Source organism: Gymnodraco acuticeps, unplaced genomic scaffold (assembly GCF_902827175.1).
Source record: "Gymnodraco acuticeps unplaced genomic scaffold, fGymAcu1.1, whole genome shotgun sequence".
NCBI lineage: Eukaryota > Metazoa > Chordata > Actinopteri > Perciformes > Bathydraconidae > Gymnodraco > Gymnodraco acuticeps.
In genome coordinates this window covers 771399-794023 of record NW_022990358.1, presented here as the reverse complement: position 1 = coordinate 794023, position 22625 = coordinate 771399, and the positions used below count along the sequence as shown (strand labels likewise).

The 22625-nt window shown below is 37.5% G+C and overlaps 3 protein-coding genes across 3 annotated transcripts; 1 reads left to right on the top strand and 2 right to left on the bottom strand.

The window, feature by feature from the left end:
• The first annotated feature begins 405 nt into the window (after positions 1–405).
• Positions 406–7632, top strand: LOC117551260 (dual specificity protein phosphatase 26-like). The gene is made up of 4 exons (XM_034224061.1): positions 406–708; positions 961–1144; positions 3525–3736; positions 4203–7632. The coding sequence occupies exons 2-4, from the start codon at positions 966–968 to the stop codon at positions 4430–4432; spliced, it is 621 nt and encodes a 206-aa protein (XP_034079952.1). The 5' UTR covers positions 406–708; positions 961–965; the 3' UTR covers positions 4433–7632.
• Positions 7633–8125: 493 nt separating this feature from the next.
• On the bottom strand, positions 8126–10781 carry LOC117551261 (peptidyl-prolyl cis-trans isomerase-like). Its single transcript, XM_034224063.1, has 5 exons — positions 10583–10781; positions 10425–10455; positions 8715–8803; positions 8440–8612; positions 8126–8350 (listed from the first exon to the last, which is right to left on the bottom strand). The coding sequence occupies exons 1-5, from the start codon at positions 10643–10645 to the stop codon at positions 8218–8220; spliced, it is 489 nt and encodes a 162-aa protein (XP_034079954.1). The 5' UTR covers positions 10646–10781; the 3' UTR covers positions 8126–8217.
• Positions 10782–17858: 7077 nt separating this feature from the next.
• On the bottom strand, positions 17859–22546 carry LOC117551250 (peptidyl-prolyl cis-trans isomerase-like). The gene is made up of 5 exons (XM_034224033.1): positions 22276–22546; positions 20190–20220; positions 19133–19221; positions 18869–19041; positions 17859–18772 (listed from the first exon to the last, which is right to left on the bottom strand). Exons 1-5 carry the CDS (start codon positions 22342–22344, stop codon positions 18637–18639), a joined length of 498 nt encoding a protein of 165 aa, XP_034079924.1. The 5' UTR covers positions 22345–22546; the 3' UTR covers positions 17859–18636.
• Between the last annotated feature and the right edge of the window lie 79 nt (positions 22547–22625).

The following is a 22625-nucleotide window of genomic DNA, read 5'->3' as shown; positions in this document are numbered from 1 at the left end:
CTTAAAAACTGTCACATCCTCACAATCACAACAAACATAGATTAAAATCAAAATCTGGATCTTTGCAAAGTAGATTTTTTTATCTAAAATAATTGTTGCTTTGGTGTATTTGTGCAGAAAATATTTTTTTTAAAACATAAAAATAGTAGAGAAAATTAGACAAATGCAAAATATAGTAGGATAATGGGAATTTTAATATGATAGGGATTATGTTGCTTAAATATGCAATGTACTTCTACACCAGGGAAGATATGAATAATTCAACAATTCACTGCTGAAAGGACTGTTGTGGTGAGATTGTTTACTCCATTTTCTCCCTTATTTCCCTAATATGGCCAGTAGATGGCAACAAATGCAACCAATGACTTAATCTCTAACGTCACAAAGAATTGTATTAACAATTAAATATAAAAATAGCCCGGTACATTCAGCCTACTGAAACACACACACCAGAAGAGCGTCCATAACACAGCATGGACGTGGCTTTGAATTAGCAGCCATGTTTTTGTAGTAGTTTGTTTTGAATGAGGACTTGTTGAGAAGATGGTGCTGAGGAGCGGGGGCTGGAAATGAAGATGTCTGGAGCTGGATGGTCAGCAGCAGCTTTCTCATCTTCCCATCCATCGTCCCAAAGCAAAAATAAAAGAGTCAACATGGCCGCGGAGCTCGCCCTGCAGCACCTCTGAGGCTGAATAAAACCACACACAGGTAAATAAAACAAACATGGAGGGTTCGTTGTGGGAAATACTGGGTGTTTTTTCCTCATTTTAATGGATTGTTCAATCACTACGACACACCGAGTATTCCCCAAGATAAAGCCACAGGTTGTTACATAATCTAAAAATGATAATATTCTAACCCTAAAGGCTGTAATAATGTCCCTTTATTGGATCATATATTATACAAGCTCTTTATTGTTTATTATTTAATATTTCACGGTTATTTCTCTATTGTTTTCAGATTAAATGGCGTTTATGTCCCGGTTCTCCCGGTCCAGGAGCAGCTCCAGGTCCCCGAACCGAAAAGACACCGAGCGCGTGTCCCCGCTGCTGACCGTGTCCGAGCTGGAAAGGCTGCTGTGCACGGGCAAAACTGCCTGCAACCACACAGACGAAGTGTGGCCGAGACTTTACATTGGAGATCAGTGAGTGTACATCACCCTCACTTCATGATAACAGTGATGGAAGAACTCTATGTGCAAGTACAACTAGTGCCATCAAATAAATACTTTAGGAAAAAGTGTTTACTATTTTGAATACAAGTACAATTACAACTATTTACATAATGTGCCATTGCAAATAATACATTACATTATTAAAGCATCACTTTAATCAGAGATGGCAAAAGTACACACATCCTTTACTCAAGTAGAAGTACAGATACTCGTGTTTAAAAATACTCTGGTAAAAGTTGAAATACTGACTAAACTTCTTATCTTTACTCAAGTAAAGTAAAGAAGTATTGCCTTCAAATGTACTTAAGTATAAAGCACATAACTACCAACCGTTTTATAGAGTAACTGGTAAGTGGACCTCACTTTATTTTTAATAGAACATTAAAGATATTCTATTTCAAATTGTAATAATGTCATTGTTAGCTAATTACTGTTTCAACACTGAACAACCACCATTTAGAACACAAGCAAAGAAAAACAAAGTGGGGACAGGAAAAAAAAACGCCTAGGCTAAATTATATATTCAAGGGTGATTCTACCTCTTCCTTGGAAACAACACAACACTATAGAGAGGCGAAGTCCCTCCCTTTCCGGGGGACCTCCATGGGACCTTATTTCGGAAAAAGTATGTATTAAAGTCAATGGAGAGAGAAAGATCATCTTTCGATCCCGTTTGAATTGTGCCACGAATTGCACATATGATGTTTGTCAATTTAAAAGATAATTTTACAAGTCACATTTTTAAAAATGTGTCCTAAAACTGTGAAGTAACACTTTTTTTGTGTGAAACCGCTCAATGAACTACATCTCCCGTCTCGCACCACACAACAAGACGGCCGTCACGTTGAAACATGTCACTTCTTTCTTTCAGAATGAGGCGGAAAGTATTAAAAAAGGTGAAAATCACTACAAGTCTGGGCATGTTGAGAGCTGTACATACACACAAGGGGAGTTAGTCGGTTCCGTAAGAGCCAGCATGCGGGACCGGGATTTGTAGTCTTTCTAGTTGCGTATTTTTCATAGTCTTATATTTCAACAGTTTTACGACAAACTGTGACTTTTTTGACATGGAAATGATTATTTAAGATTGACAAACATCATATGTGTAATTCATGGTACAATTCAAACGGGTTCGAAAGATAATCTTTCTCTCCCAATTGACTTCAATACATAATTTTTACGAAATAAGGTCCCATGGGTCGGAAGTAGATGGGCGGGACTTCGCCTCTCTATTATGGTAATGATTTTTTTTTAAAAACTGAATTGATGTGAGTTATATGGTCAAATGTATTTAAAATCAAATAATTAACGACTACAAGTACTGTATTTTTGTTAAGTACTAGTTATATTATTAATCTGAAACTGTAGATGAACTCTTAACAAAAGCTGTTGTATGTAATGTAATATGTTTCTAATATACAGTGGTCCTAAATGTAGAATATTACCCACTCAAATGTCGTACAGTAGAAGTATTAAGTGGCATAAAATGGAAATACTCAAGTTCAAGTAGTTCAAAACAGTAAAGGTAGTGTCACACATGCTTAAGAAACTAATGCACAACATGAAAATGTAATGCATGCATTAATGCAGGCGCACAAAGAAGCTACTCCTGCAGCAGATGTTGGTCAAAACAAACTCTGCATATGCATCCTTTTTGCAAAAGGAAAGCAAAGGGAAGCTCAAACAACCCCATAAGTGTTTCACAGAACAGAGTCAACCCCAGAAAACATGACATACAGTCAGCCATGTAAGAGCAGAAGTTCTTGTCATGCAGGCAAGTTCAGGCAAGGAGAAGAAAAAAGGCCGGAAAGCTTAAGGGCGTTTGCCAGTCAGACAATCTGGCAGAGAGCTAGTGGAAATAAACCGGTACATAAACTTGTTGGCTGAGAGCCAGGGGGAGGAAATGGCGGGAAAGGGGTTACTGCAGGGCAGGAGGGATTGGCAGGATCTCATGAGAGTCAGTAACAGAAAAAATAAACACCAGGAAGGTAACGAGCAGGCTGAAATTGGTACACACAGTGAAGCAAAACACATTTTAGAGTTTAATTTATCCTCAATTTATGAAGGTTCACTCACAATATCTTCCGTACATCAGTGTTGGGAAGTTTGTTTTGTTTGTGCTGTGCTTCGATGTTATGCCACTTAATACTTCCACTTCATTACATCTCAGGGGGAATATTGTGTGTTTTTAGTATTTGTTTATCAAACCGGCCGTCAAACTCTAACATCTGCACAAACCCAACTGCCTTTGTTTATGTCACATTTACAAGTTAGAGGATTTCACTTCATTACTTAAATGAAACTGATTGGGAGAGAAGTGAACAAAAAGCTGCAAAAAATGTCTCTGCAGAGATATCGCATCAGACCGACGAGAGCTGGCCAAGCTCGAAATTACACACATCCTCAACTGTGCCCAGAGCAAGTGGCGAGGCGGTGCCGAGTATTACGCTGGGATGAACATCACTTATCACGGCATCGAGGCTCATGATTCCCCCACCTTCGACATGAGCGTCAACTTCTATCCTGCTGCTGAGTTCATCCACAAAGCCCTCATCAATGGAGGTATTCTGAGAGTGCATCCTTTGTAAACCTCAACAACATGGAAATATGTGGATTTGTGTGTAGCCACGATTTCAGAAATGCTAGATCGAGAATCTAAAATTATAATTAAAAACTATTTGTTGGTGTTCAAATTACTTAACAATTTAAATTTGAAAAACACAAAATGCTCCAAATAGTTTTACAGTTACAGTATATTTTTTGGGCAATGAAAGTCACAAGTCCCAGGCTTCTCCAGCAATGCACATTTTACACAGCACTAAATTAAAGCAAATATGGATGGATGGATTTTTGCTCTATAAAACTTAATTCAGACTAGCAATCATTTTTATTTGTTTTACTCATCACTTTTTTTTAAGTTGAAGCAATGACTATGTCTCAACGAATTACCTAACAAAATGTATATAAAGTTTAACACGTAAGAAATATATGGAACAGATTTAGGGTTTCATGTTGTTTGTGTGTTCAGGTAAGGTGCTGGTCCACTGCACAGTGGGAGTGAGCCGCTCGGCCACTCTGGTGCTGGCGTACCTGATGATCAGACAGAACCTGACGCTGGTGGAGGCCATCAAAACCGTGAAGGACCACCGAGGCGTCATCCCCAACCGAGGGTTCCTCCGCCAGCTCAACGGCCTGGACGGCATCCTGAGAGAGAGCCGTAAGACGTCTCCACAGAGCCGAAAACACACACTCAACTGATATCTGATATTGGTTTCGTCTGATTCATTTGAATTTTTTATTTATTTATTTAAGTATTTTATATTGTTGTTCGTTTGTGTTTGAGCCGCTGAAAAACATCAACTGACATTGAATGTCTAAGGGAATTCTCAGCGCATTAATGAAGATCTCATTACGTCTACTTAGTCGAGTCAGTTTTATTGATTACAATACAACTTGGCTGTAAAGGGTCAAAAGCAGGACAGTTTAGGAACAACTATTCTCTTTTTATACCAGGGGAAAGTCCACTTTAATCAAACTTCAGACAATTCCACTCGAAACTGATGTTCTACTGCCACTGAACCTTCAAAAATGAAATCATAGCTAAACCGAATACAGGCTGCAGGAATCCATAGCAAATCTAATCTCTGGTGCAATTTTTCTTATGTCAAGAAATGTCTTCAAATGTGTTAACAATTATTACTGGAAGAAGATTAAATAATCTCATCTCACTGGTAGATTTTTTTACAAAAAACAGTCACTTATACTCATTTTATTACCAAAGTCCAAGCAGTCCAACCAACCACATGTACATTTCAACGATCCCATGTCATTGTAGTACATATAGACATATAAAATACATAATTTCATTCACTGGAGACATTGAATAGTGTAGTTAGAAACTGTTAGAATAATATATGAGCAATGTTGATGTTTTAATAAGGGAAATTGTAGGTGGTTGTGTTATTTAATAAAATGCAGCAATTTATGTAAATGCTTTGGTAACTGGAAAGGAAGACAACCAATTTAATCATAATGAAGTATTTGCTAAATGATATACCATAGAAAAAAACAACAAGGACAAAATAAATAAACATTAATAGTACTTGTTTTGGTTTTAAATGAGGCATCTTTAATGTGAACTAGATCAATGGGAATCAGAGTATTGCCACTGGCTCTTAGAGCTCCTATTATAATCATAAAGGTGATATTGTTCTATCACGCAAGAGAGCTAGTGTGTAGTGTTCACACTTAAAGTTTATGGTTGTGATTCAGGGTCCCAAACATTTAGTCCCTGGAAATACCACACCTGGTTTTTCAACATATGGGCTTTCCTGTCTTTTGTAATCAAAATGGAGGGTTAAACCTGTGATATCAGCCCTCAGTAAGAAGACTCTTGCTCATTATTCCCCATAGATTAAGCATTTGCAGGTCTTCCCTCTACTTTTGTTACATTCAGCAAGTGTCATTAAGTGCTCTGAACAGCTCACACACTAGCGCAGGTCTATACCAGCACAGTTATGTAGCCTGTCGATTATTGTACTACAGTGTTGTCACAATCTGTACACAATTGTTAGCTGTGAGTTTGTGAATAGCGCATACAGTATACTATGATTTTCATTCGAGTTCAATGTATTGTTTCAATCAAATAGTCACAGTCCTTCTTAATATTTGTATTAGATATCTGAAATTCATCCAGTAGAGATGGATGGACATCTACGAGATGAACATTACAGTCTGCAGTCTGGTTTATCACTCCTTAATCACTATAAGGGTGAATATTTAATATGCCTGCATTTTGAGGCACTGAGACTTGACGTGCAGTGGGAGAAAATACCACAAATGTGTCATTGCAAAAGCTACCAACTGCCTGGCTGTCAGGAGAGTTCACAGTGTTCAGTGCTGTACGCGAGTCTTACAAAGTCCGCTCTTTTGTCTTGTTATTTAGTGATGCCTGTGTTCTCATGTTAACGAAAAACAATCGAGGATCCAATGCTGACATTTAAACCAGCTTTTCAAATACCCTCCAGTGTTTTATTAATGATTACCTCGGGTATCACATCTGTTTTCTGTGACTTGTGGTCTTCATTTGTGCTGTTTTAAAACCACCATGATGAAATGGGGTAAAGAGTTGTACTTTGCTCAACTCACAGGCAAAAACCAATGTAAACTAAAAGCTAATTAGTGGATTTGTACAGTCTGTGGGGGTATTAGGGCATAGTTTGAATGTTTTTTAAATAAGCTCATCGGATTTTCCTGCCGATAGTAAAATGAGAAGATAACTCAGGAGGTGATTAGCTTAGCTTAGCATAAAAGCTGGAGGCTGTCTAACATGTTTTTACATTAATGTTGTCAACGGATTAAACATAGAAGACGTTTCATGTAATGGACCCCTCTGTTGCTACGCCTTTCAAAGTCTGTGTTTACAATTAGCAACAAAAGCAGTAATTTTTGATATAACAGGTATTTGATTTCCCACAAGAGTTAAACATTTTAACAATTTTGACAGTGTTGTTGGTAAACTAATACTAGCAGATTTTTATCATATGTAGGCTAGTTGTTAATGCCAACTCTGTAATTTAGCTGATTTTGGTAGCCTTTTAAAAAAAAAATAGCTAGCAGTTTTTATTTCTGTCTCTAGTGCTAATGCTAAGATAATCACCTGCCTATCGACTGCACGATATCCTTAAAGAGTGTTTTCGTGTTGTGGCCTTGGAAAGCACTATCGCGATTTCACGGGACAGTTTGCTTGCATTGTGTGTTAGATTAATACCCATTTGCATCGTTGCTGGATTCTTTGGGACCAATATATGACCCAAGGGGCCACATCAGACCCCTTTATCCATATTGCATGAAACATATTTTTCATGGGATCTTGGATATTTTAAATTGGCAAATTTGGTATATTTGGATTGATTTGTGAAGGCATGAAGTAACTACCAAAGTCCAGAATATATGCTACATTTGGTGTCAGGAAAAGCAGACTTACTTATGTGTAAGACTTTGTTAAATACAACGATTCCCTGGTGCAGCTTAAACCGTCTTTTTCTAGAATATTTCCACTCCGTTAATACACAAAATAAACACTTTAAAATAGGTGAACTATCCAAGAATATTCCTCTGGATAGGGCCTTTAACCATTGCGATCTTGACCTTTTCTGTATCGGATCTGTGTTTTGTATTTGTGGTTGTACTGTGCCGTGATTGGTCGTTGATCTCTATTCCTGTTTATATTCTCTTAATATTTTAGTTTTCTCACTGAAGCCTTTCGATAGGGAAACTTTAATTATTTTTGTTTTACTCCCTTTGAGGTTCATTGGAAACTGGCAAAGGAGATGTCGATGCGTTAATCGGTGTACTTCACGTTGGATTTGAATGTTTATATTGTGAATAACACTGAGCCTCCTTTGTTTTGTTTTTTCTGTACTTAATCAGAAATAAAAAATAAAAAACTTCTCTAAGTAGTTGTACTGTATTTTGTATTTGAAAGAGATATATTTATAGTTCTACACCATTACATCAAAGATGCATTTTTAAAACACTGCATTTGTCTGACAGCTTTTGAAGGACTTACATTTATAATACTTATTCCAGCACTGTTTAATGATACGAGTAATTTTTCACTGGTTTGAGTTCAAGAGATTCCCCTAAAACTAAGACTTGTTGTCTTAGTTGTGTCTGTGTTGTTAGCTTAGAATGAGCTCTTCACATCTACAGTTCCATGTTTTGTCCGTACAGTAGCCCAGAACAGAAAAAAAACAATCACTATAAGAAGGCCTTTTGCGCTCATTGACCCAATTTTCATTTTTAATTCTTATAATGACTTTAGAAGCAATGTCACAACAACGATACAAGACTAACCTTATTGTTAAAACACTTGCAATGGAAGATCCCACCCAAATTCCCCAACAATTATTAGAACAAAGCATCTTCATGAATGAGATGACAAACACATTCAGCTTTAGGTTGCTTTATTGACACTTTCAGCATCATTTTGAAGTGGATGTTAAAGGGTACATGTGAACTTAAGGAGCTTTGTCACACTATTATAATTCACCACAGTCTGCAATGACAACCTTCTTCGAAGTAGGACCTTTTTGCGAGCCTACCCCGTCCATTTTCTCGACGATGTCGATGCCCTCCACCACCTTCCCAAACACCACGTGCTTCCCGTCCAGCCTGAAAAAGGAAAGAGGCAACTCTGAAATAGGCTGAAACAGTTTGAATAAGCCTGAAAGCAACAGCACATGGCCCAAAGTGGAGCTTACCAGCTAGTGTCCCCTGTGCAGATGAAGAACTGGGACCCATTGGTGTTTGGCCCAGCGTTCGCCATGGACAGTGTGCCCAGGCCCTGATGCTTCAACTTGAAGTTCTCGTCACCAAACTTCTCCCCGTAGATGGATTTGCCTCCAGTTCCATTGTGTTTGGTAAAGTCCCCACCCTGAGAAAACATTAAAAAGTCTCAGTTGACTTGGCAACAGGCATACAAAAATCTATTTGAGGTTCAATCTGAAATTGAACTAAATTCTTTCCTTTCCTCTACCTGGCACATGAACTTGGTGATGATTCGGTGAAAACTGGAGCCCTTGTAGCCAAACCCTTTCTCTCCGGTGCACAAAGCACGGAAGTTTTCTGTGAAATAAAAAATACTGTTATTTCCTTTAAATCCCCCAAAAAAGACGTCACAAATAATCAGCAATATTTATTCTTTTTTGCATCAATCATTTTCAACTACCTCTGCAACAAGTTAGGTGAGGGGCAACCATATAGCCTAGTTTATACATAAAACTGAATCATGGTTGGACAATAGAGTTTTTCCCTTTTTGTTATCCACAAAAGACCAAAAGCCAGCTAAAACGCAATTGGACAACAAACTGAAAAAGAAATCTGCCTGGATACAGATTCTGTATTAATGTGCTTTACATCTGTACTTGTCAGTGGAGTAATAATAGTAACTGTATTTATATATTTATATAAGTATCACCTTCTCAAAACTACTGTTATAAAATGCATTATGAACCAAGAAACTCAAAAGCAAAACAGGAGAGCATTCAAAAACAAAATTATTAACAACAAGTAGGAAATAGCACATAAGACACAGGAGTAAAAACAATGCAAGAACATGCACAGAAATAAAACATCTGATTGGAAACAGATTGAAAACTGAGGGGGGGAAAAAGCCTAAATTGAGTCGAGAGTACAATGTACAAGAAGCTGGTGAGTTTTTTGTTCATCAAGTAAGCTTTTCCAAAGGGTTGGAGCTTATCAGACAGACATGTTGTAGGCCTCTCAGCCTTCCTACAAAGCAGCAACAACATTTAGTTTCTCTTTGTGGTCGGGATACTGAGGATATTGCAACATATCACAGCATGGTGTATTTGAGCCACTATATAGTAGGATACTCTATGCACAAAGCAAAATGTAGGCCATTTTGTCTGCATCTACTGGATATATTTAAATAAGGTCTTATCACAAAATCAGTTAGACAGTTTCTAAGGATTCTCATGCTAGATTCAAGGTTGTGGTAGAAAATAAGCAACAATATGCTGTCATCTGCTTGGTGGAAATTACCAAGAGAACAGTTGCTTCCTCTTTCTACTCTTACTTCCTCCCTGTGGTAGCACTCCTTTTTTGACTCACATTTGGCACTGCAACTGGTTATTCAGGCTCTCAAACCGTCACCTACAGCCCGCCCCATATTATTAATCACTTCTCAGGTGAGAATTGAAAGCCAATCATAAATCCCTTTGATCGTGGGTGTTTCTCAATGTCGAGGAAAGCTGCTCCAGAGCCACTATTTATAGGATACTACGTCATCGAGTGCCGCCGAAGGGCTGTTCCAATGTCCAGCATACTTGGAATTCTACCGAGGCCGGAGTACTTCGGTGCGGAAAATTTCGAGGCTGCACATGTGTAGACTCCGCGGTCTTAAAATCCCCACAATGCTTTGCGCACAGGCCAATTTCCAAATATTTGGCGGAAATCGCGCTTCATTTTAGGCGGGGCCTTGCATATGACGCACACCTGCACACCGGTTAGCCTGTTCCCAATTCTTCGTTTTCCGAGGCTAGGAAGGATTCTTGCATCGCTTCTGAAGGACCTGACTCGGAGGGACATGTCCTACCAAGGAAGCGTCTTCGACATTGAGAAACACCCCGTGGGTGGAAATAGCCAGAGCAGTAGCTACATGCTACATGCTACATGCTACATGCAGTACATTTTCAACGCTTTCTTCCTTATTGGCAAAGCTTACCTGCAGTCTTTGGGACTACATCATTCCGGAGCTGCAAAACACAGACATTGGAATTTGTAAATCATTCAGAGTTTTGTCAAATGCATCCTAGCTGCTCATTTTAAACCTTAATGAAATCACCATCGCTGAAATAAAGGGATATAACTTAATAGTCTTACCTCCATTACAATCCTGCCAATAGGAGCTCCATCAAAAGTGATGTCAAAGAAAACCTTCCCCATGTTTGCAAACGGCGTTGTGATATGGTTATGATGAAAAAAACATTTCCTGTTCAAGCCTGTATTTATATGAGTCCAGGAACATGTGATATAAAAGTTGTTACCAGCCAATCACAGCCATGTGAAGGCTCAAGAATAGACCAATGGGAATGAAGATGGGTGGGGTTCAGTTAGTAACATTACTCCACAGGCGGAGCAATGATCAGTTTTTGAAAATCAGCTCTATGTATCATGCACTCCAGTACAAACGTGTTATGATCCAACTCCCCTCAAAAGAAGAAGGTGACATATTAAATATATGTTCAGAGGGGGAAGGGGGCTCATCCAAAAGGAAAGTATCTGTCCAGATGTGAAAAAAAATGCTTCTATGGTTACGTTAACCAAATTATTGTCACGGACGGTCAATACATAATGAATTTTATGGAGGCAAGGCCCACATTAAAGGCAAGTAGAATTAAAACCATAGCACTCAGAGTCACGAGTGTAATAAAAAGCCTTAGATGTTGCACAGCTGACACTAATGTATTTCAGCTGCAGTTATATAAACACAGACACCAAAAGCACAAGAAGACTCAAGATGTCATGTCATAAATCACCTGTGCCACCCCTTGAAAAATCCTGTAGGCCTACTGAAATACATTTTTTTTTCTCGGGTTAGGTTTGTTCTGACCTCTAGTGGTAAAATATCTCAACTGCAACAATAGAAGGAAGAAACCCTAATGGTTACAGCACTTAGAATTTGGATTGACATGCATCATTTTCAGGAGGTTTTATTGACTCAAATCCTGGATCACGTCAACAACCAGTATTTCCAGTAAGCTAATTACTGCATTAATAATTAATGTAAGACAAACAGAGGTGTAAAGTAAGTAGATTTACTCAAGTATTGTACTTAATTACAATTGTATGCTACCTTGTACTTTTACTCCACTACAATTCAGAGCTAAATCATGTACTTTTTTCCACTAGGTACCTTTAGTTACTTTGCAGAAGTATTAATGTGAAATATAAATACTTAAATCCGACTTTAGTTACACCCAGAGTAAATTCACAAGCTACCCTGTAGTATATAAAGTCATTCAAACTAGCTGCTTTGATAACACTTGAATGCATCAATAATTATAATCAAAACATAATATTAAAATGGTCCAATTTACATAACAAGTACTTACACTTTTGGTACTTTAAGTATATTTTGATGCCAATACTTGCATTTTTAACTTATTATAAATGCATTATTTGTACTTGGAACAGGTTTTTTACACTGTAGTAGTTCTTTTAAGTACAATAGCTGGGTACTTCTTCCACCACTGGACAAATATGACATCACTGAGCTGAGTTAATGGGCAAATATTTCTACACAAATAGACAACACCGCATTTATGTATTTCATTACAAATTAGAAAATGTATTTCCTGCTGAAAATGTGTGCGAATGGTGTAAGCTGCGTTAATTTGTTGCTGAATTCAGCTGAAAATGCAGAAAAAGGTGAATGTGTTAATAGTTGAATGGTATCTGTAGCTACTTTTAGCTACAGAGACCAAGTAAGTGTGTTGCTGAACTTAGCGGAAAAATGCAGAAAAGTGAAATAATTTGAATCGAAAATTGTTACAGCTCAAATGCATTGCACTGACTTTGATGAAAACTTGAAAGTGAAATGTTCAACTGGAAGAGTAGGAAAAATAGTGATGAAGCTTAATATTTCAAAGAATAGTTTAAAAAGGTATAAACAACACAATGTATAGCCTCAATGTCCTGAAATAGCTGAATCATTTAACAGTTGCATGGTTTCTGTAGCTGAAAGTAGGCTGAAGTAGTTAGATATCAGATGTACATAGTATACTGTAAATACAAGTAGTAGTAGTAGTAGTAGTAGTAGTAGTAGTAGTAGTAGTAGTAGTAGTAGTAGTAGTAGTAGTAGTAGTTATAGTAGTAGTATTAGTAGTAGTAGCTGTAGTAGTGAATGATAGTAGCAGTTGTAGTTGAAGTATAGTAGCAGTAGTAGTATCTGTACTAGTAGTAGTAGCAACAGTAATATAAGTAGTTGTAGTAGTAGTTGTATGAGTAGTAGAGGTGTTGTTAGTAGTACTAGTAGTTGTATTAGTTGTAATTGTATTATAAGTTGTAGTAGTAGTAATGTAGTAGTTGTATTAGTAGTAGTAGTATTTGTAGTAATAGTGGTAGTAGTATAAGTAGTCGTAGTAGCAGTATAAGTAGTAGTTGTAGAAGTAGTAGTAACAGTAGTAGTAGTAGTAGTTGTAAAAGGAGCAGTAACAGTCATAGTCGTAGTTGAAGAAGTCGTAGTGTGTATGTGTGCGGGGGGGGAATAATTTTGAAATAATTTGAATAGTGTATATTTTGGGATTGTGCAGTTTTTAAATATTTTTTCAGAAGATTTGAAACACCCTCGACACTCAAAGTGATGATGTCACACATTCTAGCCCTGAAGAGTCTGTCCCATAGACACCCATTATAAAAAGGGCCCATAAATGTACCATAACTTATACTGTGATAAGTCAAAAACTGTAAAAGATATAAAAAATCTGAATATAAGTTTAATAGCTGAATGTCTTGTGACCATTTTAAAGTTGGAATGAAGTCTGTAGCTGAAAGTATGTGGAAAGAGTAGCATGTTGCACATGGTGTAGGTAAAAGAGGATTTTAAGGTTCCTCTCTTCGAGTTACATGTTAAAAAAAGAATAAAAAAAGCTGAATATTTAAAAAAGTAAACAAAGTTTGAAAATATGCTGAAGTTATTCGACGGCAAAAAATGGGGTGAAATAAGAAAAAGAAGAAGGCAAGGCAAGGCAAGTGTATTTATATAGCACCTTTCAACACGGGGTAATTCAAAGTGCTTTACAAAAATAAAAGACATTAAGAAAATGGCATTTAAGAACAGTCATTAAAAAGCAAAGATAATAAAAGAAACATTAAAAGAAAAAATACATGAATAAAGGTTTACAGTGCAGTTTAAGATGTGAATAGCTCAATTAAAAGCAGCGACAAAAAGAAAAGTCTTCAGCCTGGATTTAAAAGTAGTCAGAGTTTCATCGGACCTGCAGGTTTCTGGGAGTTTGTTCAAGATATTTGGAGCATAATAACTGAACGCTGCTTTACCATGTTTAGTTCTGACTCTGGGGACAGAAAGCTGACCAGTCCCTGAAGACCTGAGAGATCTGGATGGTTCATAATTTAGCAGGAGGTCAGAAATGTATTTTGGGCCTAAACCATTCAGTGCTTTATAAACCAGCAGCAGTATTTTGAAATCTATTCTTTGACACACAGGAAGACTTCCTGTAAAGATTTCAGAACTGGAGTGATGTGATCCACTTTCTTAGTGTTAGTGAGGACTCGAGCAGCAGCATTCTGAATCAGCAGCAGCTTTCTAATAGATTTTTTAGTGAGACCTGTGAAGACACCATTGCAGTAGTCGAGTCTACTGAAGATAAAAGCATGGACAAGTTTTTCCAAATCCTGCTGTGACATTAGTCTTTTAATCCTAGATATATTCTTTAGGTGATAGTAGGCTGATTTAGTAACTGTTTTAATGTGACTGTTGAAACTCAGGTCAGAGTCCATGACTACACCTAGATTTCTGGCTTTATCTGTTGTTTTGAACATTGCAGGCTGAAGCTCAGCGCTAACTTTTAAACGTTCTGCCTTGGCTCCAAAGACCATTACCTCAGTTTTATCTGTATTTAATTAGTTCTGACACATCCAGTCATTGATTTGTTCAATGCACTTAGTCAGTGTCTGAATTCTGAGCATAGTCTCCTGGTGAAATGGTTATGTAAATCTGGGTGTCATCTGCAAAGCTATGGTAACTTATTTTGTTGTTTTTCATGCATGTAGATGTTAAAGAGAAGAGGCCCCAAGATGGAGCCTTGAGGTACCCCACATGTCATATTTGTCAACTCAGATGTTTATTTACCTATAGAAACAAAGTTGTTTCTGTCCATTAACCCTCCTATTGTCTTCGTTCCCCCCCCCCCCCCCTTACTTTGGTGTTCGCGGTCAAATTTGACCAGTCCTGTTTTAACTGCTATTACATTAACACAAAAACCATTAATCATCACCACATTTCATTTAACACCCTTTCAAACTGTAAATATTGTATCAGACTACTGGTATACATTAAAAACTGCAGTAAATATACCAATAATAGACACTGAACATGTATTGCGTGTGCCAGGTGTGATCCATGTGGGGGGATGGGCACATATGAGCGGGAAATGTGTCAAATTGTTCTGTATGTGTGTGTTTGTGAGTGCCAGGTGTGATTCACATGGGGTTATTGGGCACATAAGGGGGGGGGGGCACATCTAGAGTATGTGTGTGTGTGTGTGGGTGGGTGTTTGTGTGTGTGTTTTATCTGATCCGAATGGTTACTAATTCCTTTTCTTTATGGCGGTCATTTTTGACCGGGAACACCATGGGTGTTACAAAGTTGACTAAATCATCCAAAATTCAATGAAAGTGGTGGTCAGCTATTTTTTATATTCAAATGTCTTCTGTGAAGGATATCATAAAGCCTTAATGCAATCGAATGTAAAACAAAAAAGTTATGATTGATGAAAGTAGTAAATCGGTCAGATTTGACCCGAAGACAACAGGAGGGTTAAGTAGGATTCAAACCAATTAAGAACTGTTGCCGAAAGTCCCACCCAGTTTTCCAGTCGGTCTAGTAATATGCTGTGGTCAACAGTGTCAAACGCAGCACTGAGACCTAATAATACTAACACTGAAGTTCTGCCACTGTCTGTGTTTAAGTGGATGTCATTAAAGACCTTTACAAGAGCAGTCTCAGTGCTGTGGTTTGGACGAAAGCCTGACTGGAACACATCGAAGCAGTTATTTAAATTCAAGAAATTACTCAACTGTTGAAAAACAACTTTTTCAATGATTTTACCTAGAAATGGCAGGTTTGATATGGGCCTGTAATTGTTCATTACTGAAGCATCTAGAAGAAGTTGAAGACGTTGCACAGCATTCACACTAATTACTATTAATATTATTTTTTACTTGTAATTTCTGATGCATTCAAATGTTATGTGCATATCTATATATATAGACATATAATTAGTGGAAAGAAGAAACAGATCTTCATATATAAAATAAGTCCAACCTTGAAAACATGAAATAGTCATACATTTAAAAAAAATATATATATACTAAAGAGACTAAAGTCAATTTCTTCATATAATGATCTTCGCTTTGCATATGCTGTTTAATACGTTTTCTTTCGAGACTTTTAAATATTAAGCAGTCTCGATTGTTAAAGTCATAGGATAACACACATTATATGTTCTACTTGCATATTTATGCTCCGAGATTTTGTCTTTCAGTCGGCTGTTTGTGCAGCCCATAAAAACCCCATGGTACAAGATAACTGTACACAACAAATGTAGAGTTACTGCTTTAAAGTCACTGATGTTTGTTTCTTTTTAATTCATGTTTGCTTCTGTCTTGTTCGCAGGCCATCAGCTCTTTGAATAAGTATCCATTGCCGATTCAAAACGCCAAAGAGGCTAAAATCCTGCAGAGCTTCCGAGACGGCATCTGTAAAATACTGGATTACAAACTGCAGCGATACCTCAGAGAGAACGGTGAGAAACAGAGGAACGGATTAATTCACTTATAGATATAGGACAAGATGATTAAAGAAAATCATTGCATTGAGAAAGGGATGAAACTATAAGAGGGGGAAACTAGTGAAACTGGGGACAATTTTACAATGAATGGAATACAAATACAAATTATAACCATGCATATAAAAACTACATGAAATACAACATGAGCATCAAGAAAAGCTTGGAGAAAAATACAAGAACATATACAAAAAACTATAAGAGAATAGATGGGTACAGTAGATTTATTTGACATAAAAATGTAATTATAGCTCCTCTGCACTAGGAGTAATACAGAAAGGAAAGGCTAGGAAACAAATACTTACTTAAAGCTTCAATATAATGTATCACAAAAGCTTTTTTGTGTCTTTAAAAAAAAAAATGATGTCTAAAACTCTTTAAATTATAGCATGAGATTTTTTCTTGGATCTTAAAAACAAAGTAGTCTTAAAATGTCTTGAAGTTTATCATTTTACTTTCTAATTTGTCTTCGTTTGCTCCCTTTACTTTTACTGTAGGTCCAGACCTCTTGAAGGAGCGCCCCCTCCTGGTCGACAGGACAACAACAGCCTGGATCCATCCAGAAAGGTAGATTGAGTGTGTGTTCATCTCACTGTGTAAAGACACCATTTCATGGGGGGGAAATCCCAATAACATCTCAAAGCAGATACATGTTTGGAGATGTGTTCCCTAAGTAAGTGTGTTCCTGGTCAAAATTATCCAACCAAATACATGATTATCAGTCAATCATGTGCAAAAAAAACACCAAAAATGAAGCCACCCACTTGTTTAATAGAAGCTAAATGGCTTTTTCCTTTTGCTAACACAAAATGCAACCTTTAGGAAAACACACATTTTTAAATCCCTTGAGACATTATACCTTTTTTTCAACCCATTTGTCATTGCTAACCTCTAATTTGTGACTTCTCAAGTTACATACTTTTTAATTTCCTTGTAGAAGAATGCAGCAGGGGATTAAGGGAAAAACAAAGGAGGAGGGAGTATATATAAAGAATGAGGCAGTTAGCACTAGCAGATATAGTTGCAAAAAGATGACATTTCAAAGGATTCAAAGGCTTTATTTCTCAAAAACCCAATAGACAAAATGGGGAAGGTAAGTTGAAGGAATAAGAAAAATATGTTAACATAATATAGAAGATACAAAAACTTAATTGACATTTCTGACCGGATTCTGTCAGAAAGGTGAGTTTTTCGTGAGTTTTGTTTAAGACATTTTTTTTTTTTGGAATTAAACACAAGGTTGAAAAGTAAAGGTATACATAATTTTTTTTACAAATTTATTTATATTCCTGAGTACAAGACTACTGCAAGAGATTGTTGATATTTATTTCAAATCTTTCTTCCCTTCTTAATCTCATTCTGACAGCCTATGAACGATGTGCAGGTGAAGCCGAGAGAGAAGCTCCTCTCCTCCATAAGATATGGGAAGCTCAAAAGGTTTGTAGTCTAACTGGATTCACATTTTTCCCAGCATGCTCTAATGATCCATGTAGTATTTGTTGATAACAAGTCGAAACCACTGGCTTTACTTATGGTTCAGATACAAATTGATGAAACTGAAAGCAAAACATGCTAAATACTTTATTCAGATGAGCTAATGAATGTAATGGCAGTACTGTAAGAAATGGCAATTAATTCACATTTAATTTTCTCTGTTTTTCAGGAACCTGGGTCCAGCTCTGAGCAGAACAGTTCATCAGCTGTACTGCACTCAGGGAGCACTGACATAGCTTAATATAAAAACATATCATGAACATTTCACATAGTTTCTATCCCTACTTTACTTGAATACACATTTTTAGGATGGAATTGTCCTTTGTTATGTAAATATAAACATGCTCCCAAGTTCTCATTATGTATGAAGAATTTCACAAATGCCCCTGGGATACTTAAATAAAGTTTAAATATTGAATAGTATTTTTGTTATTGAGTATGTTAAAGATGTTCTACAGTACAGTTTGTGAAAAAGGGGCAGAAAGCACTGTGGTAAACTTCTAAACTGTCAGAAAGTAAATAAAGAAGAATATTTGTATTTGTTTAACCCCCTGTACTTTTCTTTGTGACCCCAGCTGCTGTTGAACAGCATTCACACTATGACAAGACAAACAAAGTTAACCTTACATATCTTTTTATTTTTCACCATTTGAATCATTTTATCCAGACTTTAACAAATGTGGTCCTTAAAGAACAGATAAGCAGGTACAAAATATTAAACAGACAACACGGGAGAGAAACATTTTTAGTGAAGAAAGGGAATTAATTCAGCGTTTTTCTCTGATATTCACCACCTCAAATATTAACTGGGATGTGGATGATAAAGGAAACAACATAAGGAGCCTTGACGCACTAATTTAATTGACCGCAGTCGGCAATGGCAACCTTGACCTTAGGAGTGCCGCTCTTTGTGCCTTGCTTCTCCATTGCCTTGACAACATCGACGCCCTCCACAACACTTCCAAACACCACGTGCTTCCCGTTCAGCCTGAGAGGAGTGAAGCTCATTAGTATGCGAGACGGTCATGGGAAACAGTTTGAATAAACCTGAATGCAGCAGCTCATGGCTGAGAGGGGAGCTCACCAGTCAGTTTTGTCTGTGCAGATGAAGAACTGGGACCCGTTGGTGTTTGGCCCAGCGTTCGCCATGGACAGTGTGCCCATGCCCTGATGCTTCAACTGGAAGTTCTCGTCACCAAACTTCTCCCCGTAGATGGATTTGCCTCCAGTTCCATCGTGGTTAGTGAAGTCTCCCCCCTGAAATAAATAGTTTACTCAGCAGTCAAGAGTTGAATCTGAGCTCGTTTTAAAAATACAAAGAAAGACACATTTCTAGCCTATACTGTACCTGGCACATGAACTTTGGGATGAGGCGGTGAAATGTGGAGCCCTTGTAACCGAAGCCTTTCTCCCCGGTGCAGAGAGCACGGAAGTTTTCTGTGAAATGGAGACACTTCAGTAAGTACACACCACATTTCTGTATTTTAGTTTGTGTAGTGTCTCTCTGCGGTTGTTTAGTGTCCCTTTGTAGTCGTTAGAGTCCCTTTTTGGTTGCTTTGCCACTCTTCTTTGTTTATGGTAATTTTTTGTGGTAATTTTGGTGTCTTTGTGATTCTTTTTTTTCTGTCTGGTGACTTGTCTTTTTTTTGTTAGTCTTTCTAAGTAGTAATTTGCATATCTTTGAGGACATCTGACTCCTTTCCAAAGCTTCCCGTCACAGCAGATCCATTGACGCTACTTTGCACAGATTATTCTGAATCCTACAGCACACTATACATCCTACAGTATAAACCCCCCCCAGACATTAAGAGGGCCTTGCGGAAAATAAATGTCTGGAGCTGGCCCTCAGGGTCCTGCTTTTGAGGATATAACATTAAAGTGCATTGAGTCACTTAACAGCACTGTATGACAGAGGAAGCATATCGGCAATTTCTCTGTATGAATGAGGTCAAATAAACAATGGCTACAGTATGCGGGTCAAAATGGGTTAGTCCTTAATGCATCCTGCAGGTTTCCATGTTGGGAGTTGAGACAGAGCAACCAATAGGCTGCCATCATCCACCAGGAGGTAAAACAAATCAATGCGAATTACAGCAAACAAGAGTCATTTCCCCTTTCCCTTATATTTAAAGTGTGAGAGCACTTGGTAGCATACATTCTTGAATCAATGTTTACACTCACATTCAGCTCTATAAATAGCTACGCAGGTTCTTCAGATTCATACAGCCACACTATGAATCACCCACAGCCACGACATATTCAGAATAAACAGCTGTGGATTAATGTGGACCAGTACTTTCCCCAACCAAACAAATCCATTTTCGGTGTGTGAAAAAGCAGGAGCAGTGTGTATTGCTTCTTGAAGTGATGTCAGAGCTTCCTGCCTGCCTTTAAATCTTACATACCTGCAGTCTTTGGGACCGCATCCGCTCGCAGCTGCAAAACACAAACCGTTTCAAATGAGTGGGTGGCAGTTGAACAAAAAATGCATAGAATCAAAATAAACCTCGAAGAAAGCTCAACATGTCTGACAACAACAGCAACTACAGGCAAAGTGGCTTGTTCAAACAACTGCAGGATTTTAGGCTTAAAGTTGAAATTAATCATTTAGGATTTTGTGTTTAGGGCTGCCAAAAAAATAAATTACACATAATTTTCTCAAATATAGTTTTGTTTAACTACCGTCATCAAACATTTGTTGTAATATTTTATTAAATATTTTGCATTATTCCATAAATATATCAGATCATACAACACAAGACAAAGCAATATATTCTTACATTTAAGGAGGTTAAAGCAGAGACAGGCACTTCACTGAAGGTGAGACACCCCAGGTGAATAGGGTAATTTTTTTTAACTTAAAGGTATCAGCTAGAAATTTCTCCAGTTAATTACTTACAATAAGGCAATTGTCTTTTGTATTACAAGTTTTCTGAAATAGCATGTTTAAATATACAAATTATCGATTACCTCATTAAATATGCACATATTTTAACACATTTCAGGAATCGAAATCTGAACTTTGGATAAAGCCAGGTTCAAAATTATTGTTTCATTTTGTAGTCATATTAGTATCTAAGGCTTTTACTGAAGGGATATTGGATATCTCTTTTTATCACTCCATAAATCAGAAAATACTGTCAACAGCCCTAAAATATCCATTTTCGCCATGTTTTTAGGTATACAATGTTGTATAATTCAGGCTATGAATGATATATGAACAAACCCTTCATAATATTGATAGGAATATAACTGGAAGGTTTGATGTATCTACGTGCTACTGAAGTTGACATTTCGAACTCAGAGTAGGAGAAAAAAACTCATTTTGAGAAAACGACCTTTAAAGATTGCAATGAGGCGCTAGCTAAACCCTCCTGTTCTTTGGATGACAGCTTGCGCATCGACGCACACCGTTAAGGTATTTCATGTTCGGGGTCATTTGTTTTTTGTATAACCTTGCTTCGTGCAAGTGACAATTGTTGTCGTCTTCTCTTTGAACGTTTTTTTCGCCGTTCTTTTGCCATTTTGAGATTTCAATTTCTAGCGGAAAGCTAACCAGGAAGTGTTTTAGCACACCACGTGACGCATATGAACGAATCACGTTGTCAGAAATTGACACCAGCCAATGAGATTTCGTTTCTTGGTTTCAGACCCCTTTGTGCTTTCACGATTGGTTGCTGATACGAAGGAAATGACCATATTTTGATCCAATGAGATTGTGCAGGAGAGACGGAGCTTTCCAACGATATCTCTGTTGACATGGTGCACACAGCGGTCGCGGTACTTTATGTTACGTTAGAATGCTAACTTTTGGTGAATTTAGGAGAAATCTACAGACGCAAATAGACAAACTATAGTCAAATAAACACTTAAATGTGTATTTTGTACGTTTTCCTTCCAAAAGCCTGAAAGAAAACATGTTATATAATCAAAATAGCACAAAATCTCAAAATTTACCAGTACTTGAAAAACGATGCCTGCCGTGTCTCGCCTTTTAAATATGAATAATATGTTCATTTTCACAAGGGTTGATTTTCGGTCCATCCATTAATACATTACTTCACTTATCATTTCAACTCGCATTGTGTTTTGTTAAGACACATCAGAGAAGATTCATCCCCCTTTATCTGCCCATCACACAGCAGCACCATTTGTTACACCCAGCTGTGCTGCTGGGCGTTTCCATCAGGATATGGTCTCTCTGGAGGACTGTTTATGATGTAATTGATGTTAACTGTGCTAAGACAATAAATAAAACAAACTACAACGGGCTATACAAATATATACAGCCTGTAAATGCAAATTGCGACCAAAATGGAATCCTAAAAGATGCATGAGAAAAGTTGACGCACTACAATATGTCAGTCATTTCTCCAGGCCCTTCAAAGCACACAGCTGGATGCAAGAGATATAGGCTACTTGTCATCAATTTAAACCTTAATAGCATGACGTTTTAAAGATAGTGACGAATGTTAATGTCTGTTTTCTTACCTCCATTATAACCCTCCCAGCGTTAGCTCCATCAATAGTGATGTCGAAGAAAACCTTGGGGTTCATCATGTTGATGAACGCTTGTGATAGAGTTGATGGGAATACGCACTTGAATTACTACCTATCGAAGCACCAGTACACTCTGTCTATTTAGGTCGGGTCTGTGTACCAGTGATGTAAAGGATTACAGCCAATCACAGCCTTTTCTGCTGAAAGACTGCAGAACGGACCAATAGGAATGAAGAGGGGCGGGGTTAGTGTGATGCTGCATGAGATGGGGAGAAAGATGGGCCTCTGTGGTGAAATTCAGCAAATTCAATGCACCCGTGTGCAAAGGTGTGTCCAGTTAA